The 18144-nt window shown below is 33.4% G+C and overlaps 3 protein-coding genes and 1 pseudogene across 3 annotated transcripts; all 4 read right to left on the reverse strand.

Moving 5' to 3' along the window:
- Positions 1 to 853: 853 nt before the first annotated feature.
- On the reverse strand, positions 854 to 3653 carry LOC124825647 (Pentatricopeptide repeat (PPR) superfamily protein). The gene is made up of 2 exons (XM_047298316.2): positions 1603 to 3653; positions 854 to 1470 (listed from the first exon to the last, which is right to left on the reverse strand). The coding sequence occupies exon 1, from the start codon at positions 3642 to 3644 to the stop codon at positions 1812 to 1814; it is 1833 nt and encodes a 610-aa protein (XP_047154272.1). The 5' UTR covers positions 3645 to 3653; the 3' UTR covers positions 854 to 1470; positions 1603 to 1811.
- Positions 3654 to 7575: 3922 nt separating this feature from the next.
- LOC148204487 (uncharacterized) lies at positions 7576 to 8110 on the reverse strand (annotated as a pseudogene).
- Positions 8111 to 8915: 805 nt separating this feature from the next.
- LOC148204488 (uncharacterized) lies at positions 8916 to 9948 on the reverse strand. The gene has a single exon (XM_088102973.1). The coding sequence runs from the start codon at positions 9686 to 9688 to the stop codon at positions 9146 to 9148; it is 543 nt and encodes a 180-aa protein (XP_087959099.1). The 5' UTR covers positions 9689 to 9948; the 3' UTR covers positions 8916 to 9145.
- A 1167-nt stretch (positions 9949 to 11115) lies between these two features.
- On the reverse strand, positions 11116 to 18144 carry LOC124825645 (glutamine synthetase cytosolic isozyme 2-like). Its single transcript, XM_047298314.2, has 13 exons — positions 17991 to 18144; positions 16676 to 16842; positions 13900 to 13939; positions 13568 to 13671; positions 13364 to 13412; positions 13175 to 13281; positions 12989 to 13076; positions 12585 to 12713; positions 12323 to 12397; positions 12177 to 12230; positions 11972 to 12009; positions 11719 to 11878; positions 11116 to 11495 (listed from the first exon to the last, which is right to left on the reverse strand). The coding sequence occupies exons 2-13, from the start codon at positions 16747 to 16749 to the stop codon at positions 11343 to 11345; spliced, it is 1071 nt and encodes a 356-aa protein (XP_047154270.1). The 5' UTR covers positions 16750 to 16842; positions 17991 to 18144; the 3' UTR covers positions 11116 to 11342.

Here is an 18144-nt window from a genome sequence, read left to right on the forward strand (position 1 = left end):
GCATTTACGTCACTTCTATATACATCTAATTGTACATTGCAATCTAATGGCGTGGATTAAAGAAATCAAGAAAGCCTTGAAAATCCTGAAAGAATTCGACTCCAAATACAAAGTTGTCTTCTTCTGGACCCAGCATAATTCACACCTATGAAATAACTACCTGATAATATCAGTGTACTTCTGCAGATGATATCTTCCAATGATGAAGCTTCTAAATACTAGACTATACCCAGTAGAGTAGGGACTACACTGATGGGAGCATGAAACTTGAGTCCTCAACAGCATATCCGTAGCTATATACTTAGAAGATTGACTCACAACTAATATAAAGTTCCACGAATTTGTGTCCACAAAAAATGAGCTGTGCAGCCAATTGGTTAATCTAAAAGAAACATTGAGGGAGCAAGAAGATACAAGAGAAAATTAAGGGCTGAAATGTGTGTTCACTGTAGAGACACAGGGATATGATTTGCAAAAGATTGATAAATTCGAGAAGATTTTAAAATAAATTAAGTGTTATTTTATTTTAAAAGATTTAAAAACGATGGATAGTAAATTTAGAAGTAAAATTTATAAAAAATTATAAAAAATTATGAGAAATTTGATTAATGTTATAATAAAAAAATATTTTAATAGATAAAAGATAAAGATTATCAAATTTTTTTTAATAATAATTATAATATAAATTGATATTTAAAAATAACATATTTTATTGTAAAAAAATATTTAAAATAGTAGAATTAAAAAATAACAATAAATAATTAATACAAATATATTTTCTTAGGATAATGAAATTTTTTTTGTTTAGAAATTTTTTACTTTAGTAAATAATTTAACTATATGTGGTATTACGTATCAATAAATTAGTAATTATACATTGAAAACAATGTATTCACTGTGATTGTCTCCAAGAGTTTCAATGGCATAAACAAAACAACGATGCAGTTCAAGAGTCCATCTTAAAAGAGGGACTTTTGATCTTATATACTGTTTCCCTACACTTTCCCTTCCACAACTACCCATTTTTCCTTCTCTTCAAAGACTTACCTTCACTTTCCACTTCTGAAAGCAAAAGGGTGCTGATAATACCTTATGGTAGGTGTTGTTGCTGCTTCCAACGTGTATGCAGCTAGCCAAATGACAAAAAGGAAAAACAAAAGAATAAGAAAATCAAACAGAAGAGGTTTTTTCACCTTATATACTCTCAAATCTGAGGGCATATTCTTCCACATGCTCTGTTTAAGGGGCATATTCTTCCATATAAATAGCATCCATACATGTCGCTTGTTCCATCAGCAAAGTGTTTCCTTAAGAAGTAACTTGGCACCCATATCTGGTAGTAAAAAGCCATTGAAATGCAACTGAATCATCTGGGAACCTCCCCTTTAGCTAGTCACCTTAACCGTTAGAAGCAACTTCGGCTTCTTGCATTGACAATAGCAGCCAAGTTGCTTTATTTGCAAGGAATCACTGAAGCAGACAAAAGAACTTCAATTAGCATTATTATTATTATTATTATTATTATTATTATTATTATTATTATTATTATTATTATTATTATTATTATTATCCACTATACAAAAGCGAAGCAAGAAAAATTACCTCCTTTGCCTTCTTGCATGGTACTTTTACCATTCTGGCAATTAAATAAAGAATCACACAAAAATGAAATTGAGAACATATCCTATCTGCCCTGTTCTTTCTGCTTCAATGATGATAGTGCGGTTACATTTGATTTACTCTGATGATGTTTTATCTGTAAGCCAGGCCCAACAACTACTGCAGTTCGGCTAAACATATATCAGTAACCATCATCTCTTTAGGCGATCTTTTGAAGTATTATTACTTGATTCATTAAGAAGTGCTTTATATGTAGCATAATCTGCAACAAGTCCTTTCTCAGAATTAAATGAGTCAACATCAACTGAGCTTCCATGCTTGCAATGACCATCTAGTAAAATGTTATACGTAATATCGTTTGGAGCCACCCCCAAATTAAGCATTGCATCTAACAGCATTTTAGCATTTTTCATCTGACCTTGCTTGCACATTCCATTCATTAGCGCATTATACGTGACAACTCCTGGCCTATGTCCATTGCGTTGCATCTCCTTGAGCAACTTGAATCCCGCCTTAACATCACCCTTCTTACAAAAGCAATCAATTACCATGGTATACGTTGAATCATCCGGTTTGAAACCAGCACTCAGCATGTCTCTTAACATTCTCTCCGCATCATGAACTCTCCCATCTCTACAAAGCCCAGAGATAAGCGCTGTGAAAGCTACATCATCAAGTTCAATCCCCTCTTCAACCATTCTCCTTTTAATCTCCAACGCAGATTCCATTTCTCCATCCTTGCAACATCCATCAATCAGTGTAGTGAAGGTGATCTTGTCAGGCTTCAAACCACTCGCACTCATCTCATCCAGAAGCCGCCTAGCCTCCTTTAAATCTCCAACCTTACATAGACCATTGAGCAATGCATTATACGTAACCAAGTCAGGTCTAACACCCTGAGCCAGCATCATCTGAAAATTCTTCAAAGCCAAGTCAACTTTCCCACCTTTGCACTGCCCATCAATCAAAGTAGTGAATGTAACACCATTCGGAACCAATCCTCTCCCGCGCATCTCATCAAACAAAAGACTCCCCTCATCCAACCTACCCTCCTTACACAAGCCATTGATCAAAGCGCTGAAAGTGAAGACATCAGGATATATTCCCTCACTCTCCATAACACCCTTCAACCGAAAACCCTCCTCCACATTCCCCACTTTACAACACCCACTAATCAAAGTATTAAAACTAACAACCGTCGGCCGCAAACCCCTTTTGGGAATTTCATCGAACACCAACCGCGCATTACCAACGTCACCAACTTTGCAAAACCCATGCATCAAAACGTTAAAAAAATAAATTTTTGCCGGATACCCAGAATCCAAAACCTCCAAATATAAACCCCAGGAACGCTCAACTTCAAGGGGTTTCAACCTGACCACGTGACGAAGCAGATTCTCGCAACCGCGAACCGGGACGGGGAACTTATTCTTCGTAACCAAACGGAAACACTCAACAGCGTCGGGTATAAACCCGGAATCAACGTAAGCGCACATTAGAGCATCGAAGACTATGCCAGCGGAGTGGTGACGAGGAGGCATGGTGCGGATAATGGAAGAGAAAAGGGAAGAAGCGGAGTTGGATCCTTTTCGCGAAACAAGGAAGGAAAGAAGGGAGTGTGCTTCGGGTAGCATTCGGTGGAGGTAGAGGAAGTGCAGCATGGTGCAGTAGGAATGGAGCGTGTGGCGAAAGGGAGGTCGCGATGCGAGGTAGTTGAAGAAGGAGAGGAGGGAGGAAGGGGAGAGGGAGAGAGGGTTGAGGGTGATGAGGTTGGCGACGTGGCGCGTCGTAAGGGAAGGGAGGATGCGCCGGAGTCTTGGGTTCTGAGAGTAATCATGGTTGTGTTTGTTCTGGGAATCTTGGATTGCTTCGGAGATTGCGCATAGAAGGTCGTGGTCTTCGTAGGGGAAGAATGAGAGAGAGGAAAATGGAAGATGGTGAAGGTTAAGGCCAACGCAGGAACAAAGGGATTCAAAGTCATGATACAGTTTGATTTTCAAGTTGAGGGCCATGACCATGGCCATCTGCTCTCTTACCTTCACCGTGTTTTACAGAGAATATATTATATATATATATAAATGAGTAATAATATAGGATATAAATATGTTTTTTGATATAGTAGAGAAGTTTCAACATATACTACATCAATTTAAAACTATCGTCGATCATAATAGATATAGAAAATAATGTTACTTAAAAAAAATTATAGTGATCGAGAAATTTGACAGAATATGAGAGAATTCATTATTTATATTTGAAAGAATGATAATAATAATTAAATTTGTCCAATTTTGAAGAAAAAAATAAATGAAAATCATTTAGATTTTAGAACTTAAACAAGTGAGAATCCAATAAACTTGAAAAGAAAATCAATCTGGTTAGTTTGTTATCCCATAATATATATATATATATTATATATATATATATAAAGGATAAAAATATGTATTGAATTATATAATTTGCATTGATGATGTATATGTTTAAATATATAAATGAGATACAAAAAATATATGTAAAATAATGTACAATAAATAATAATTTATAATTGTGCTAATAAGAACAAATATTATATGTTGATAAATGATTGCAATAATTAATGTAATATTACATAATAAATAAAAATTAATATTGTGAATATAAAAAATCAGGAGTTATAAACGATATGATATTGAACATAATATTTGATTTTGTCTAACTCTTTGTCTCAAATTGGTGGTGACATAGTCAAATACATGGTTGATTATGACTTCATTACTTGTTATCTTTTAATGAAAATACATGATTGATTCATATATGTAATCGCTCTACTCGGTGAAACATATGCATATTATAACTTTGTTGCTCAAAACAGAGTTGTGGGATTGCTGGTTTTGGTTGGTCTTGTATGAGTGAGAGATTTAGTCAAATAATCTGTAATTTGATCAGTAGTAGGAACATATATCACATTTACTTCATTTTGTAGGACTTGATATATGTAGTGTATATTTATCTCAATGTGCTTGGATCGTGCATGCATGACTGGATTAAAAGCCATTCACTTGACACTTAGATTATCACACCATAGAATTGGTTTTTTGAGCATTGGTAAATTTTTTAGTTCAATCAATAGAGATCTAACCCAAGTTACTTCAGTTGCAAGGTCAGTCAAGGCTCTGAATTCTAATGTTTTGCTTGATTGTGACACTACCTTTTGTCTTCTTGAAGACCAGAAACAAGAATTTCTCTAAGAAACACACACAGTCCTGCCATTGATTTTCTATCATCAATACTGGTTGCCCAATCTACATCATAATACACCATTATGTCAAGATCATTTGAGAGTTTTATGTGCAGACATAAGTTCATTATGCCTTGAAGATATCTTATAATTTTATTTACTCCTTGACAATGATCCATGGTAGGTGTGCTCATGTATTGATTGAGTTTGTTGACAACAAAGGCAATCTTCGACCTTCTGTTGGTCAAATATTGCAAATCCATACACAATAAAATTGATCATTGGTTCCCCTTCTGTAGTGAATTGTCTACCTGACACTGTCGCAACCGGAATCGCGACGGGACGACGATCCAAAAAGAAACGGGTTTTGAAAAAGAGATTTGGAGTCGCCACCATAGTTTATTCTGGAAAACTACGGAAAAACCATAAAACGATAAGACACTGTCCACGGATAAGTTGAAATTGTCTCCATGTTGAATTTTTTTAGAATATATTTTATGTACTTAGTTTGCCTTAGATACATTCCATTATCATTCCTGTGTACTTCAATGTCAAGAAAATATGTATATGTCTTAAGTTTTTCAAAGAGAAAGCAACATTTAATTCATTGATGAATGTTTCTAAGCATTGACGGTTGCTTCATGTTACAATAATGTCATCAACATAAATGAGAAGGAATGTAATATGATTTGTACCTCTATAAGAATGAATAAAGAAGAATCACTTTTGGTGTTTTGGAAACTCTAACATAACAGTGTCTCTTAGTTTATCAAACTAAGCTCTTGGTGCTTGCTTCAAACCCTATATGGCCTTGGACAATCTACATATATAATTTGGTTTGGTTGAGTCTATGTAACCTTCAGGTTGATGCATAAAAATTGTTTCCTTCCAATTTCCATTTAGAAAGACATTGTTTAGGTTGAGTTGCCTAACATCCCAAATGAAATGTATTACTATGATACTGAAAGTTTCATCAAAGTTTATGTTTGTTGCTTGTGGGGAACCTCTTGCAACAAGTCTTGTTTTTCTTCTTTCGATTGAACCATTTGCTTTATACTTGATTTTGAATATCCATTTTGAGTTTATGATGTTTTCTTGACCCTTGAATGACATTAATGTCCAAGTTTGATTAGACATTAGAGCCTTGACTTTAGTGTCCATGGTTTCTTTCCATTATGGGTTGATTAGGGTTTCCTTAACATTTCCTGGTTCTTTGTCATCTTCACAAATCTTTTTCCATCCTATGTATGGTTGCTTAGGCTTGTAAATTTCAGTTTTACTTCTCGTCACCATCTAGTGGGTGTTGGTGTTGGGATGATTGCTTTCAATTTCAGTTTGACTACTATTTTCTACTGGCTTCACTGATATTGAACCTTTTTCTTGACTTTCTCTTGATGTATTGTTATCAGTAACGACTCACAAGATATCCTTCATTTATATCAGTGATGACAAGACTATCACTTGCGATTTCTTTTTGATGACTTATAGTATTGTTTCCTAGTTTAAGAGTATTATTGATAGTGATACATCTAGAGTAATTAGGAAGCAAAATTGACATAGGTAGAGTTAATTCTTTTAAAGAATTTATTGTGTCAATGAAACCTTCATGAGAAGGGAAGTGATTCTCATTGAAAATCACATGTTTTTAGATGAAAATTCTCCCATGAGAGTTAATGCATTTGTATCCTTTGTGTGAATTACTGTAACCAAGAAACACACACCTAGTTGTATGAATCTTGTTTTGATTGTATGGTTGAGACAAGGATAACCGACATAACCAAAAGGTTTCAAGTTTTCCTACTCAGGTTCTTTCTTTTGAACCAAAGAGTATGGATTTTTGTTTGGATTATTGATTATGGTAATCTATTGATTAGGTAAACAACAGTTGAGAAGGCTTCCCACTAGTAATATAAAGGCATTTTGACTTGTGCTAACAGGGTTAAGCCAAGTTCAGCAATATATCTGTGTTTTCTCTCAACCCTACCATTTTGTTGAGAGATGTAGGGACAAGGCATTCTAAATTTAATTTCTAATTCTGAGGCAATCCTTTGAACAAGTTTAAATTCACCACCTTCATCACATTTTTTGACTTTAAGTTTTCTTTTAAACTGATTTTCAATCATAGCTTTGAAAAGGGTAAAGACATAGTTTATGATTTTTGCTTTAAGGAAAAAATCTATGTGAACCTACTAAAATCATCAATAAAATGGACATAATATTTGAACCTAGATGGAGACAAAATTGGAGCAGGACCCCAAACACTAGTATGAATTAAATCTAAAATTCCATTAGCATGTGAGGAAGAGCCTTTGAAAGGCAACATGTGTAGTTTCCCAAACTGACAAGCTTTACAAAATGTGAATGAGTCATTAAATGATGTTTTCGCATTGCATTCCTTCAAGACCTTTTCTAGAACTTTATTCTTGGGATGTCCAAGTTTCTTATGCCAACTTTCTTTAAGAGACATATAAACATAAGAGTCTTTATTGTCACATAATTTATATAAGTCATTTGTAAGTTTCCCTTTTAGAAGAGCTTTCCTTGTCAATTTGTCATTCACAAAGCAACACTTTTCTTCATACTAAACAAGAATATTATTTCAAACAGTCAATTTTGAAATACTTAGCAAATTTTTGGAACATAAAGAACATCATGCGGATGATGATTATTCAATTTGGTTTATTTGAGCCATTACTTTTTGTCTTTCACCATTACCAACAAGTAAAGAATTCTTACGATCATTTTGACCAAGTTCCTGAATTTTGTCCCTTTTGGTGAGTCACATGGTTGTTGGCTCCACTGTCAAAATACAATTCATGATCTTGACCTTGATAAGACGAAGCTATGAATGTCTTATGTGTTCCTTATTTTTCATTATCAACAAAGGAAGTTTTCCACGTGCGGCTAATCCTTCTGTATATCTGGCATATTGGTTTGGATATCTTACCTTTTCCTCTGCCACCTCTCGTGCTTTTGAAATTAGAAGCTCTCCAATCACTCTAGGATCTAAATCTATTGTCTTTGAACTCATTCTTAGCAACAATTTGCAGAGGCATTCAAATTAAGACGATTGTAATTATTAAGTTGATCTAATTGATTATCAAATGTTAACAATTGGGTTTGCAATTCAATCCAATTGATGTTAATCTGCTAAGATAGTTTGATAACCACTGGATTGTAATCAGAATCCAAACCATTTAGTGTTTGAATCACTAAATCAAAATTATAAATTGGTGAACCTGCCAACATTAATTTATCAGCAAGGTTTTTCATCTTGCCAAGATATTGTTTCATCTTTATGTCTTTTTTTCATGTGCTGTGAATTTGATATTTAAAATAGACGATTCTGGATCTGGTGTGCGTACCAGCAATACTTTGAGCTTCATCTATTTAGAGGTTTCACAATGAAACAATTGAGTTGCAATGTCAATTGACATAGAATTCATCAATCATCCTAAAATGGCTTGATCTTGAGCTTTCCAATCCTCATAACTAGGATTGACTTTTGTTGTCATGTTATCCGCAACAATGAATTTGTCGAGACATTCTATCTTTCCTAACATATAAGTATTAAGTTTGCAGCCTCTGATCACCAGTAATATATACTATATATTTACATAGTGGATAATTATCCATGTCCAACTTGACACAAATTATAAATGAAAGGTCATTTTTTAATTGGTAGTAGATGACATGATTGTTGTGATTATGGATTAAAGCTTGGATACCAAGGTGAAAAAATATATTAAATTGTATAATTTGCATTGACGATGGATGTGTTTAAATAAAAAAATAACCCACAATAACCTATAATTGGGATAATAAGAATAAATACTATCCTAAATTTGATGTTTATGAATGATTATAATAGTAACTATAATATTCTCAAATAAATAAAAATTGATATAGTTAATAACTAAAATAAAAAAATCATAAATGATGAAATATTGGACATAATATTTAATTATGTCTAACCATATATATCACATTGTAGCCAATTATAATATTCTATGTAATAAATACGAGTTGTTACTTTTCGCATTCATACATAACATAATTGAGTATACTCTCGATCATGTACAATAAAAAAAATGGATTTCACTGTGAAGTTATTGCTCCCGTACTTCCAACCACACTCTATTCAGAAAATTTTCAATGAGAGAACAACACGTTCTTACCAATAATTTTGTATGTGAAGAAGACAATTCTACCCTATGAGAAGAAACAAGTATATGTTAAAGAAACATGCGAAACCAATACTCAGCATTGGAAAACGATCATGGTGCACCGTTTTCCATTGGCAAACGCTTAATTAACCGCAGGTACATGCTTTGTCGGTAGTCCACGACGAGAAACCCCCAGAGCACTAGGATCCACCACGTCTTTCTCTCCTCCACAAACAACTCCATGCCTTAGCCAAAACCCTTTTCTAACCTTCTTCTTCTTCTTCGTCTGCGTTCTTCCATTTGTAGAGTTATTGTCTGCACCGTTGAAAGGTTTCTGATTAGAATCCTCCACAAGACTATTAAGTTGCCTTGAAATCCTTCGCACTTCATATTCATCAAGAAGGGAAAGCTTCGTTGCATGAAGATTTGGGAACCCTTCACGTGCTTCCATGGCCGTTCTCATTGCTTCTAACCTGTAACGCGAAGGCCTTGGCTCATGCCGAGTTACTGTGGCATGAAACTCGGTTATGGTCTTGCCCTTAGAGCCCGAGTTGTGTTGGTACCACGCCCATGCAGCAGCCTTTACAAAGGATAAGTCATTGGTGTTGGTGTTGGTGCTGGTGCTGTTTTTGGGTGGTTTTCTTCTCTCCATGAGAAGGGTTAGGAAAGAGAAATTGGAAGCCATGAGTGTGATGTGAGAATGTGTGGGAAAATTAAGTTCCACGCAATGCAATGCAACGCAATATGGAAAAGTAGTAATTAGGTTTGTTTAATGCGTTATAGAGTGTTGTGTTGCGTTGAATTTTGCACTTGGTCATGTGTGAAGAAAGGTATATGTGACTTTCTTCTTCCAAGTTGGGCTGGGCCGTGCACAGATAGTCCTCGTGCTGCTGTCAGGTATTAGGGTGTTACTCCCTCCACCCCCACACGTCTCTTCCTCCACCTCCCCAATTTTCTAAAATGCCAATTATATCCTTCTAAAATGACAATTATATCCTTAAAAGTTAAAATTTTTTATTTTTATTATTTTAATATTTTAATTTATTTAAAACTTCTGATTTACTTCCCTCTGCACCTCTTCCTCTCTTCCATTTTTGTTTACCTTTCTCTCTTCCGTTAAGCTTCTTCTCCACCTATAACAAATTCATATTTTAACAAATTCATATTTTAACAAAATTATTACGTTTAAAAACTAACCATATATAACATTTAAAATTATAAATTTAAATATAAATTACTGTAAATAAAATAAACAAATAAAATAAAAACGAAACGTAAAAGCAACACTGCCTCTGGACGGATGACATCCTTCAACGGATGTCAACATCCGTTGAAGGCAAAACGGATGTCGACATCCGTTTTGCCTTAAACGGATGTCGACATCCGTTTTGCCTTAAACGGATGTTGACATCCGTTGAAGGATGTCATCCGTCCATAGGCAGTGTTCCTTTTACGTTTCGTTTTTATTTTACTACGTTTTGCGGCTCATGCAAGGATTATAGGCTTGGATATTAAAAGGATTATTGGAAGTATGGGAAGGATTTAGGGTTTAGGATTATTGGAAGGATTATGACTACGTACGTGGAGAGGAACCACGACAAGGACACTACACCATAAACGCACTGCACCACGTACTGCACCGAGAACAAGAAGAAGATTGTTTGATAATTCTTTTCACGATCACCAAGCTTTGTAGAAAAATATTTTACTCATACAAGAAACTACGTAGGTTATCAGTGAAATATGTTATAAATGAATAAAATTAAAAAACAACAATTTTAAAAATAAAATTTTACTGAGGGGCAAAATAGTAAAGGAAAGGTGGAGGAAGGGGCAAAATAGTAAAGGGGAGGTGGAGGAAGAGATGTGTGGGGGTGGAGGGAGCAACACCCCAGGTATTAATGGTATCATTTAATTTGGACGCGTGTATTGGGCCCGCCTAGGGCCCTACTACGAGAATCGGTTTTATTTGTTGTTTCTTCTAGCTAGGAAGATTACGTGTTGTTCTGACTTGTCTATTAGAGGCTTCTTCTTATTCTTTGTTCTTGTAGTTTTTAAAACCAGTCATTTTCTTTATCTTAATATTTAGCCTCTTATCATGAGATGCCTCAATAAAAGAAAATCACACAAAACAACAGCATATAATTACTTGAGGACCATTACATTATTCCAACACTAATTGAAATGTACACTGAGGAAATGAAACAACCAACAAACAAGACCTAACAACCAACCAGAGTACAAAGAAAACATTATAAAAACACAAATTATCATAGTAAACACACAAGCAAGGCATCAAAGATATAAGGAAGGCACATGTGATTGCTCTCAGACTACTTTCATGGTTTCCAAAGAATGGTTGTCTGAGCAATCATGGAAGTGACGACATAAGGGTCCATGTTAGATGCAGGTCTCCTATCCTCAAAGTATCCCTTCCCTTTCTTCTCTGTGTCCCTCCCTACCCTAATTGAAGCACCACGGTTCGCAACACCCTGCATTCCCACATCAACACCACCATCAATACATTAACATAACATTCAATCTTTTCATTTTCTGCCTTGTTTCGTTAACAATTCAATAAACTACTACTACAAAAATAAAACTTTACTATTCGTTCAATAACTTAATATTTAAAAAACAAGTAAAACATCATACATGTGATTACTTCTTCAAGTTTAAACAAGTTTGTTTCCTTAATATTGCTTTATGGCTTACCCATATGAAGGTGTTTATGTCCGCTGTCTCGTGTTTTCCTGTCAAACGACGTTCATTGCCTTCTCCATAAGCGGCTATGTGCTCCTTGTGCCTCTTTTCCAACTTACTGATTGCTTTTTTGATGACTTCATAGCCACCATCGCTTCTCATGGACTTGGTACTGCAACATTAATTATATATACATATCATCCACTTGTCAAGCATAAAAGTAATGTGACACCATGTTAATTACTAACAAACTCATTCATTATACCTGAAATTCGTGTGAGCGCCAGCACAATTCCAATCACCCTAGTTTTTAAGAACCCGGCCAAAATGACATGAGTCAATATCATTACACCAAATTAAGTAAACCATATACATAAGAAAGTATGCTGTGGTAATAACATGAATGTTTTGATTGAATGTGTAGAGAATCAAATATGGTCTCAGTTTTTTCATGAGTATGGGATATCCACCTTAATCGGTTGAGGATCAAAAGAAAGCACCACCCCAGCAATCTCGGTGATCCTCTGTTAACACAGATAAAGACATTGCTGTAAATTTTTCACAAAAGAGAATGAATTTGATGATGAGGGTGACACAGTATTCAAGTTCTAACAACCTCCAAAATGTAGCGAGCAACCCACAAGTCGTCACAGGCAGATATGCCAGCCGATGGACCAATTTGGAATTCCCACTACATATATCATCAAGAATGAATTCAAATCAAAGAAGTTAGAATTTGAAGAAAAAAAATACCAAATATAAGTCTAGAACACAATAATAGATCAAGCAACATCCAGTACTATTGGGTCTAGAATTTGACATTGGCTGAAACAATAGGGTTAAAGAATGATGAATAGGAATATTTTATTTTAATTTACCTGACCGGGCATCACTTCTCCATTAATTCCAGTAATGTTAATGCCTGCATAAAGACAGGCTTTGAAATGAGAGTTCACAATGTCCCGTCCGAAAGCTTTGTTTGCTCCAACACCACAATAGTAGGGTCCCTTATGAGCAAGGGAAAAAATTCAGTACATGTAACGATAAGTCAATAACAAAATTTAATAAAGTGAATTGGCATAACAACTCACAATACTCAGTTGTCAGCCACAAAAAAAGGACTCAAGTTTAAATTGGGTCAAAAATTTAGAAACCTTTCATAGAAAAGATCATGTGAGCGGCCGGAATAATTTGATGAGTGCCATACAAAAATTAAACGATGGGGTGCTTTACATCAAACACCTAATCTTCCATTTTAAAAATTGAAGAAAAGGAATTTCACCTGGGGTCCAGGAAAACCACCAATAGGCCATCCGAGGGGCCATTGGACATCTTTCTGCAACAAGGTGTATTCTTGCTCAATGCCATACCTAGAAGGAGATCGTAAATTAACATTTATTGTAGGGAAAAGAAGAAAATAATGATGGTGAAAGGTCACTAGAAACTGCAAGGAAGCAACAAAATATACCAGGGTTCTTCAGCAACAACATCAGGATGGCTAAATATCTTTGCCGCATTATATCTCTTGTTGGTAGGAATGGGTTCTCCCGCAGCAGTGTAAGTATCACACATAACCTGCGACCAATTGCAATTACAAGACATGAAATGAAAGATTTTTTTTTTTCACACATAAAATAGCAGACATGAAGAAACATACCAGAATATTTTCACCCCTCCTGAATGGATCCTTGAAAATTGCTTGTGGACTGTTGTATTTGGTTAAGAGGCACAACATTAATGAGAAGTGTTTGGAAAAGAACTAACCCTAAATATGTGATGGTCCAAATTGACCACAAAATGACCCATGATTTGAAAGTGTGGAGAAAGGTATGAAGAGATGGGAATGGAGAAGGGAGCTTACTATAACAGCACTTCACTATCTGCTCCAGGAGCTTGACCAGTGCTGGAACCATCATAGGTCCATTTGGGAAGCTCGGAAGGATCATTAACCGGACCTGAAAGAGTCTATATCCAAGATCACTTTATATTTGCCTTAATAACAAAGTCAAATCGAAAGATTGAAATTAATGCATACTTTTTCTGGCTCTTTTCTAAGTTGGATCAGGTACTCGGTTCAAAAACTTCCAGAAGGCACAGACATTTTTTAATAATTATAAACATTCTAAAACATTAATAGATAGAAACAAGTTGTTGTTTGCTTCTCTTTTTGGTTACAAAATTAAATAAACTCACCCGTGCCTTACTCCTCATGTCCATACCAGATCCACCAACCCTGTCATAATAAAAATCAAAAGGGGTTAAGAGTTTATTAAGTGTGGAAAAGCTATTTCATCACATAATATCATAGAAAATTGACAAAAAAATGTGGTTAAGATAGGACAAACTAGCAATTTAAGTAGAGCAATCATTGTTCAAACATACAAATAAAACCAAAATCAAAATTATTCAACAAGCATATTATTATTCAGGTACATCAAGAGAATAATTGCAGCATAGGTACATGTTAAGTGAAAAAATTCAGTAAAAATGTGATTGGTATTGGATATTTAAGAGCATGAATTCCTTTAAATTTCAATCATAATTACTTCCAATCTAGAATAATTTCCTTTACTTGAAGGAGAGAAACAAGAACTCTAGAAGAGAATGGGAGAAGATGTTTCATCCATATCAAGTCAAGAAATATAGGAAAATTTACTAAAACTACATATTTTTGTTTGAACAAGAAATAAAGGGAAACAGGGAAGTCTCTGGAATTCATTTTCATTTAACTGAAATCAATCAATGAAACTAAAACATTTGAAAAGAATAGGAAAACCAAAAAAAAATTCATTCAGATAAACCAACAAATATAGGTAGAATTCATTAAAATTATGTATTTTTGCTTGAAAAAAAATACAAAGAGATAGGACAGTCTCTTGAACTTATTTTCAAATTGATTGAGTATTTTTACTTAAGCAAAAACAATCAATCAATGAAATAAACTAAAACATTTGAAAAGAATAGAAAAGTCGAAGAAAGTTTCAATCAGATTAAGCTAGGGTGAATTCACTGAAGAAACATACTTTTTATTGAGAAAAAATAGTAGGAAACAGAGAAATCTCTTAAACTTATTTTTACTTTTATTTTTACTTGAGTGAGTATTTTCACTTAAGTTGAAAATAATCAATCAAGAAAAGAAATTAAAACACTTGAAAAGAATAAAAAAGTGGAAGAAAGTTCCTTCAGATTAAGCCAACGAATGTAGTGAGAATCACTAAGGTCCTGTTCTCTTGAGTGGATTTGAGGGAATGGATTTGAGAGGATTTGAAAATAATTTTTTTATCGTTTTTTTGAGCGAATTTGGAAGTAAATGAGAATGAATTTGAAAATAAAATTTGTGAGAATTAGTATAGAATTGTATTGACATGACATATTAAAAAAAAATTATTTTTAAATTCACTCTCATTTACCTCCAAATTTGCTCAAAAAAACGATAAAGAAAATTATCTTCAAATCCTCTCAAATCCCCTCAAATCCATTTCCTCAAATCCACTCAAGAGAACAGGGCCTAAAACAATTGCTTGAAAAAAAATACCAAAACACAGGAAAGTCTCTTGAACTTATTTTCACTTGAGTGAGTATTTTCACTTAAGTGAAAACAAAGAATCAATAAGGAAAGAAACTAAAACATTTGAAAAAAAATTAGGAAAGCCGAAAAAAGTTTCATTAAGATCAAGTCAACTAATGGAGAGAAAATTCATTAAAACTACATATTTTTGCTTGGAAAAAAAATACCAAGAAACAAGACAGTTTCTTGAATTTATTTTCACTTGATTGGGTATTTTCACTTAAGCAAAAGCAATCTATCAAAAGAAAAAAAAAAACAAAACATTTGAAAAGAATAGAAAAACAGAAGAAAATTTCATTTAAATCAAGGAAAATTTTTGCTTGAGAAAAATAGCAGAAAACAAGGAAATTTCTAACTTATTTTCACTTGAGTGAGTACTATCAATTAAGCAAAATTAATCAAGGAAAAAAAACTAAAATATTTGAAAAGAATAAGAAAGTAGAAGAAAATTTCATTCAGATCAAGCCAACAAATATAAGAACAATTAAATGGACATATTTTTACTTAAGCAAAAAAATAACAGAAAACGTAAAAGTCTTTTAAACTTATTTTCACTTGAACTAGTATTTTCATTTAAGCAAAAATACCTTTCTTTAGCTTGGAAACATAAGATTAGATTGAGCTAAATTTCACTTGCTTGAACAAAAGTTTGTAAAAATATAAAAGTCCTTGAGAGCTAATTGTTGTACTTTATTTTGTTCAGCCTTTTTTGAGAGTAATTTTGGGAGATGAACACGAAGGGAGGAGACGAAGGAAGCCTGAATCAATTAGGAAGAAGATTCAATACTTGCTCTCTTTTTTTTTGTCCTAAATCCATTAATAGTGTAAAAGGAAAACCATCATTATTATAGTTGTTGATCTTTTGAACCTAACATTTTCTGATTCTTTATCCAGTGTTGATGATTTGATTTTATTTTTAAATGTTATATAGTTATTTTCTAATAACACTGAAGTACTGAAATTGAATATATATATATATATATATATATATATATATATATATATATATATATATATATAATTAGAAAAGCACAGTAAAAAGGAATATGAGAAATTCAACCTGACATACTTCTTCTCATAATTGTTGTTTCAATCCAACAATTTTGATTTCTGAAGTTAAAATTATTTTCATAAATATAAATCTTGAATACATTTTGTTAAACACTATTTTATGAAAATCTTTAATGTAAGTTAGTCAGAGATATAATTAACGTGAATTGCATAAATCTCTAGGAATACACTAGAGTTGTTGTTAAACTTATTACTACAGAAAAAGAAAAAAATCTTATCAGTACATCCATGCACACATAAGAACGTATAGAGACATGCCATATTGCAACCCTTGTTTACACGTGCATGGGATGTAAATATGTAGTAAGAAAAGAGAGATGAGACACTAACCATATGTATTCCGCGATCACCTTCTCAGTAGTGTTGGAGAGGTTAAGGTTGATTAGATCGGAGAGTAACGACATCTTCAATACAAAATTTTAGCACAGAACTATAATTTCTTTCTCTTCCCTTGTACCACTGTTTCGATACAAGGTTGGGGCTTTACAGTGTGATCTCTGATATGTTAAAACAATTTACAAATGTTATCATGCGTTTCAAAAAGAAAATCATCATGCATGTTTCTGAAAAATGTTCACACATACAAATCAAATATTTTTATGTTTGGTTTTAATAGGGTTTCTTCAAACATACATATATATAATACTTTTTTTCGTGTCTTGATACATTTCATATCACAGGTTTGGTGAGAAAGCTCACTTTCACTTACTCTGATTTATTTAATATGGTTGTTATTGCATTACTAATGTTAATATTAACATTGTTAATTAATTTACCATTTTTCCTCCTTCTTATAATAACTTCCAAGTTAGGAACCAAAGATATACATAAATGTTATACAAAAATAATATTTTAACAACCCTAAAGAAATGCACCCACCTTACTATTCACTTTAATGCTATAATAATATATATTAGAATTTTAAATTAAAAAATAAAATAAATATAATTTATTTTGAGTTATTAAAGGATTGTTTTATTCTTAATGGGTGTCTGAAAAATCTTTTGGAAATATTAAACCAAAAAGTCATTTTAAATACAAAAACTCCTAAGAACAGTTCGAAAGTCATATCTTACGTAAAATTCAGATAATGGACATGGAATGCAGAGTAGAAGATGTCAGATATCAAAGATATTTTTGTCTTGAGATGTCATATAGTAAGGGTATTTTTGTCTTGAGATGTCATATATTAAGGGTATATTTGTCTTCTTAAACCAGTGGAGGTGTAGAAGAAGTCATGGAATGCAGGAAGAAAAATTCCCGGAAACCAATGGTCCAGAGCCCAGAAGCTTGTGTCCAACACAGACCTAATTGTTGCTTTTAGTCTTTCAAAACAACAAAAATTTCACACAGAAAATAAAAAATGATCGAAAAATTAATCGGTAAATTACAAGCCACTAAAGGCTTGAGTGTAATGTTCACTTGCATGCACGTATGAGAAGCAACCATGAACTGGAGCAAGCCTCGCAAACAAAAAACTAGAACAATTCTCAGAAATAAAAAATAAAATTAATTTCTGCATATAACAATTTCAAATTTTTTATTTTGTTAATCTATGTTAAAATCATGGGCACTTTTTTTCTTGTCATCAGAAAAACTCCAAATAGGTCCAAGTAAAAAGAAACACAGAAATATAGGCAATTACCACGAGGATGTTTTTCTTTGAGCCAAGTTTCAAAATCTGGAAATGAAAACTTTTGTTGGTTTTGCAGGCGTAGCCAAAGTTGGAGTTTCGGAGAAAGATTTGAGAGGAAATAGTATGGGTTGAGAGGAAGAGTATGTGTAGAATAAATAATGTA

Source organism: Vigna umbellata, chromosome 1, assembly GCF_029865625.1.
Source record: "Vigna umbellata cultivar VRB3 chromosome 1, Vumbellata_1.0, whole genome shotgun sequence".
Lineage (NCBI taxonomy): Eukaryota > Viridiplantae > Streptophyta > Magnoliopsida > Fabales > Fabaceae > Vigna > Vigna umbellata.

Coding starts and splice junctions, on each gene's coding strand:
- LOC124825647 (XM_047298316.2), bottom strand. CDS start 3,644: ATGGCCATGGTCATGGCCCTCAACTTGAAAATCAAACTGTATCATGAC.
- LOC148204488 (XM_088102973.1), bottom strand. CDS start 9,688: ATGGCTTCCAATTTCTCTTTCCTAACCCTTCTCATGGAGAGAAGAAAA.
- LOC124825645 (XM_047298314.2), bottom strand. CDS start 16,749: ATGTCGTTACTCTCCGATCTAATCAACCTTAACCTCTCCAACACTACT. Junction 13,282..13,363: donor GGAGGGGTGAAAATATTCTG/GTATGTTTCTTC, acceptor AATTGGTCGCAG/GTTATGTGTGATACTTACAC. Junction 12,398..12,584: donor GAGAAGTGATGCCCGGTCAG/GTAAATTAAAAT, acceptor TGATATATGTAG/TGGGAATTCCAAATTGGTCC.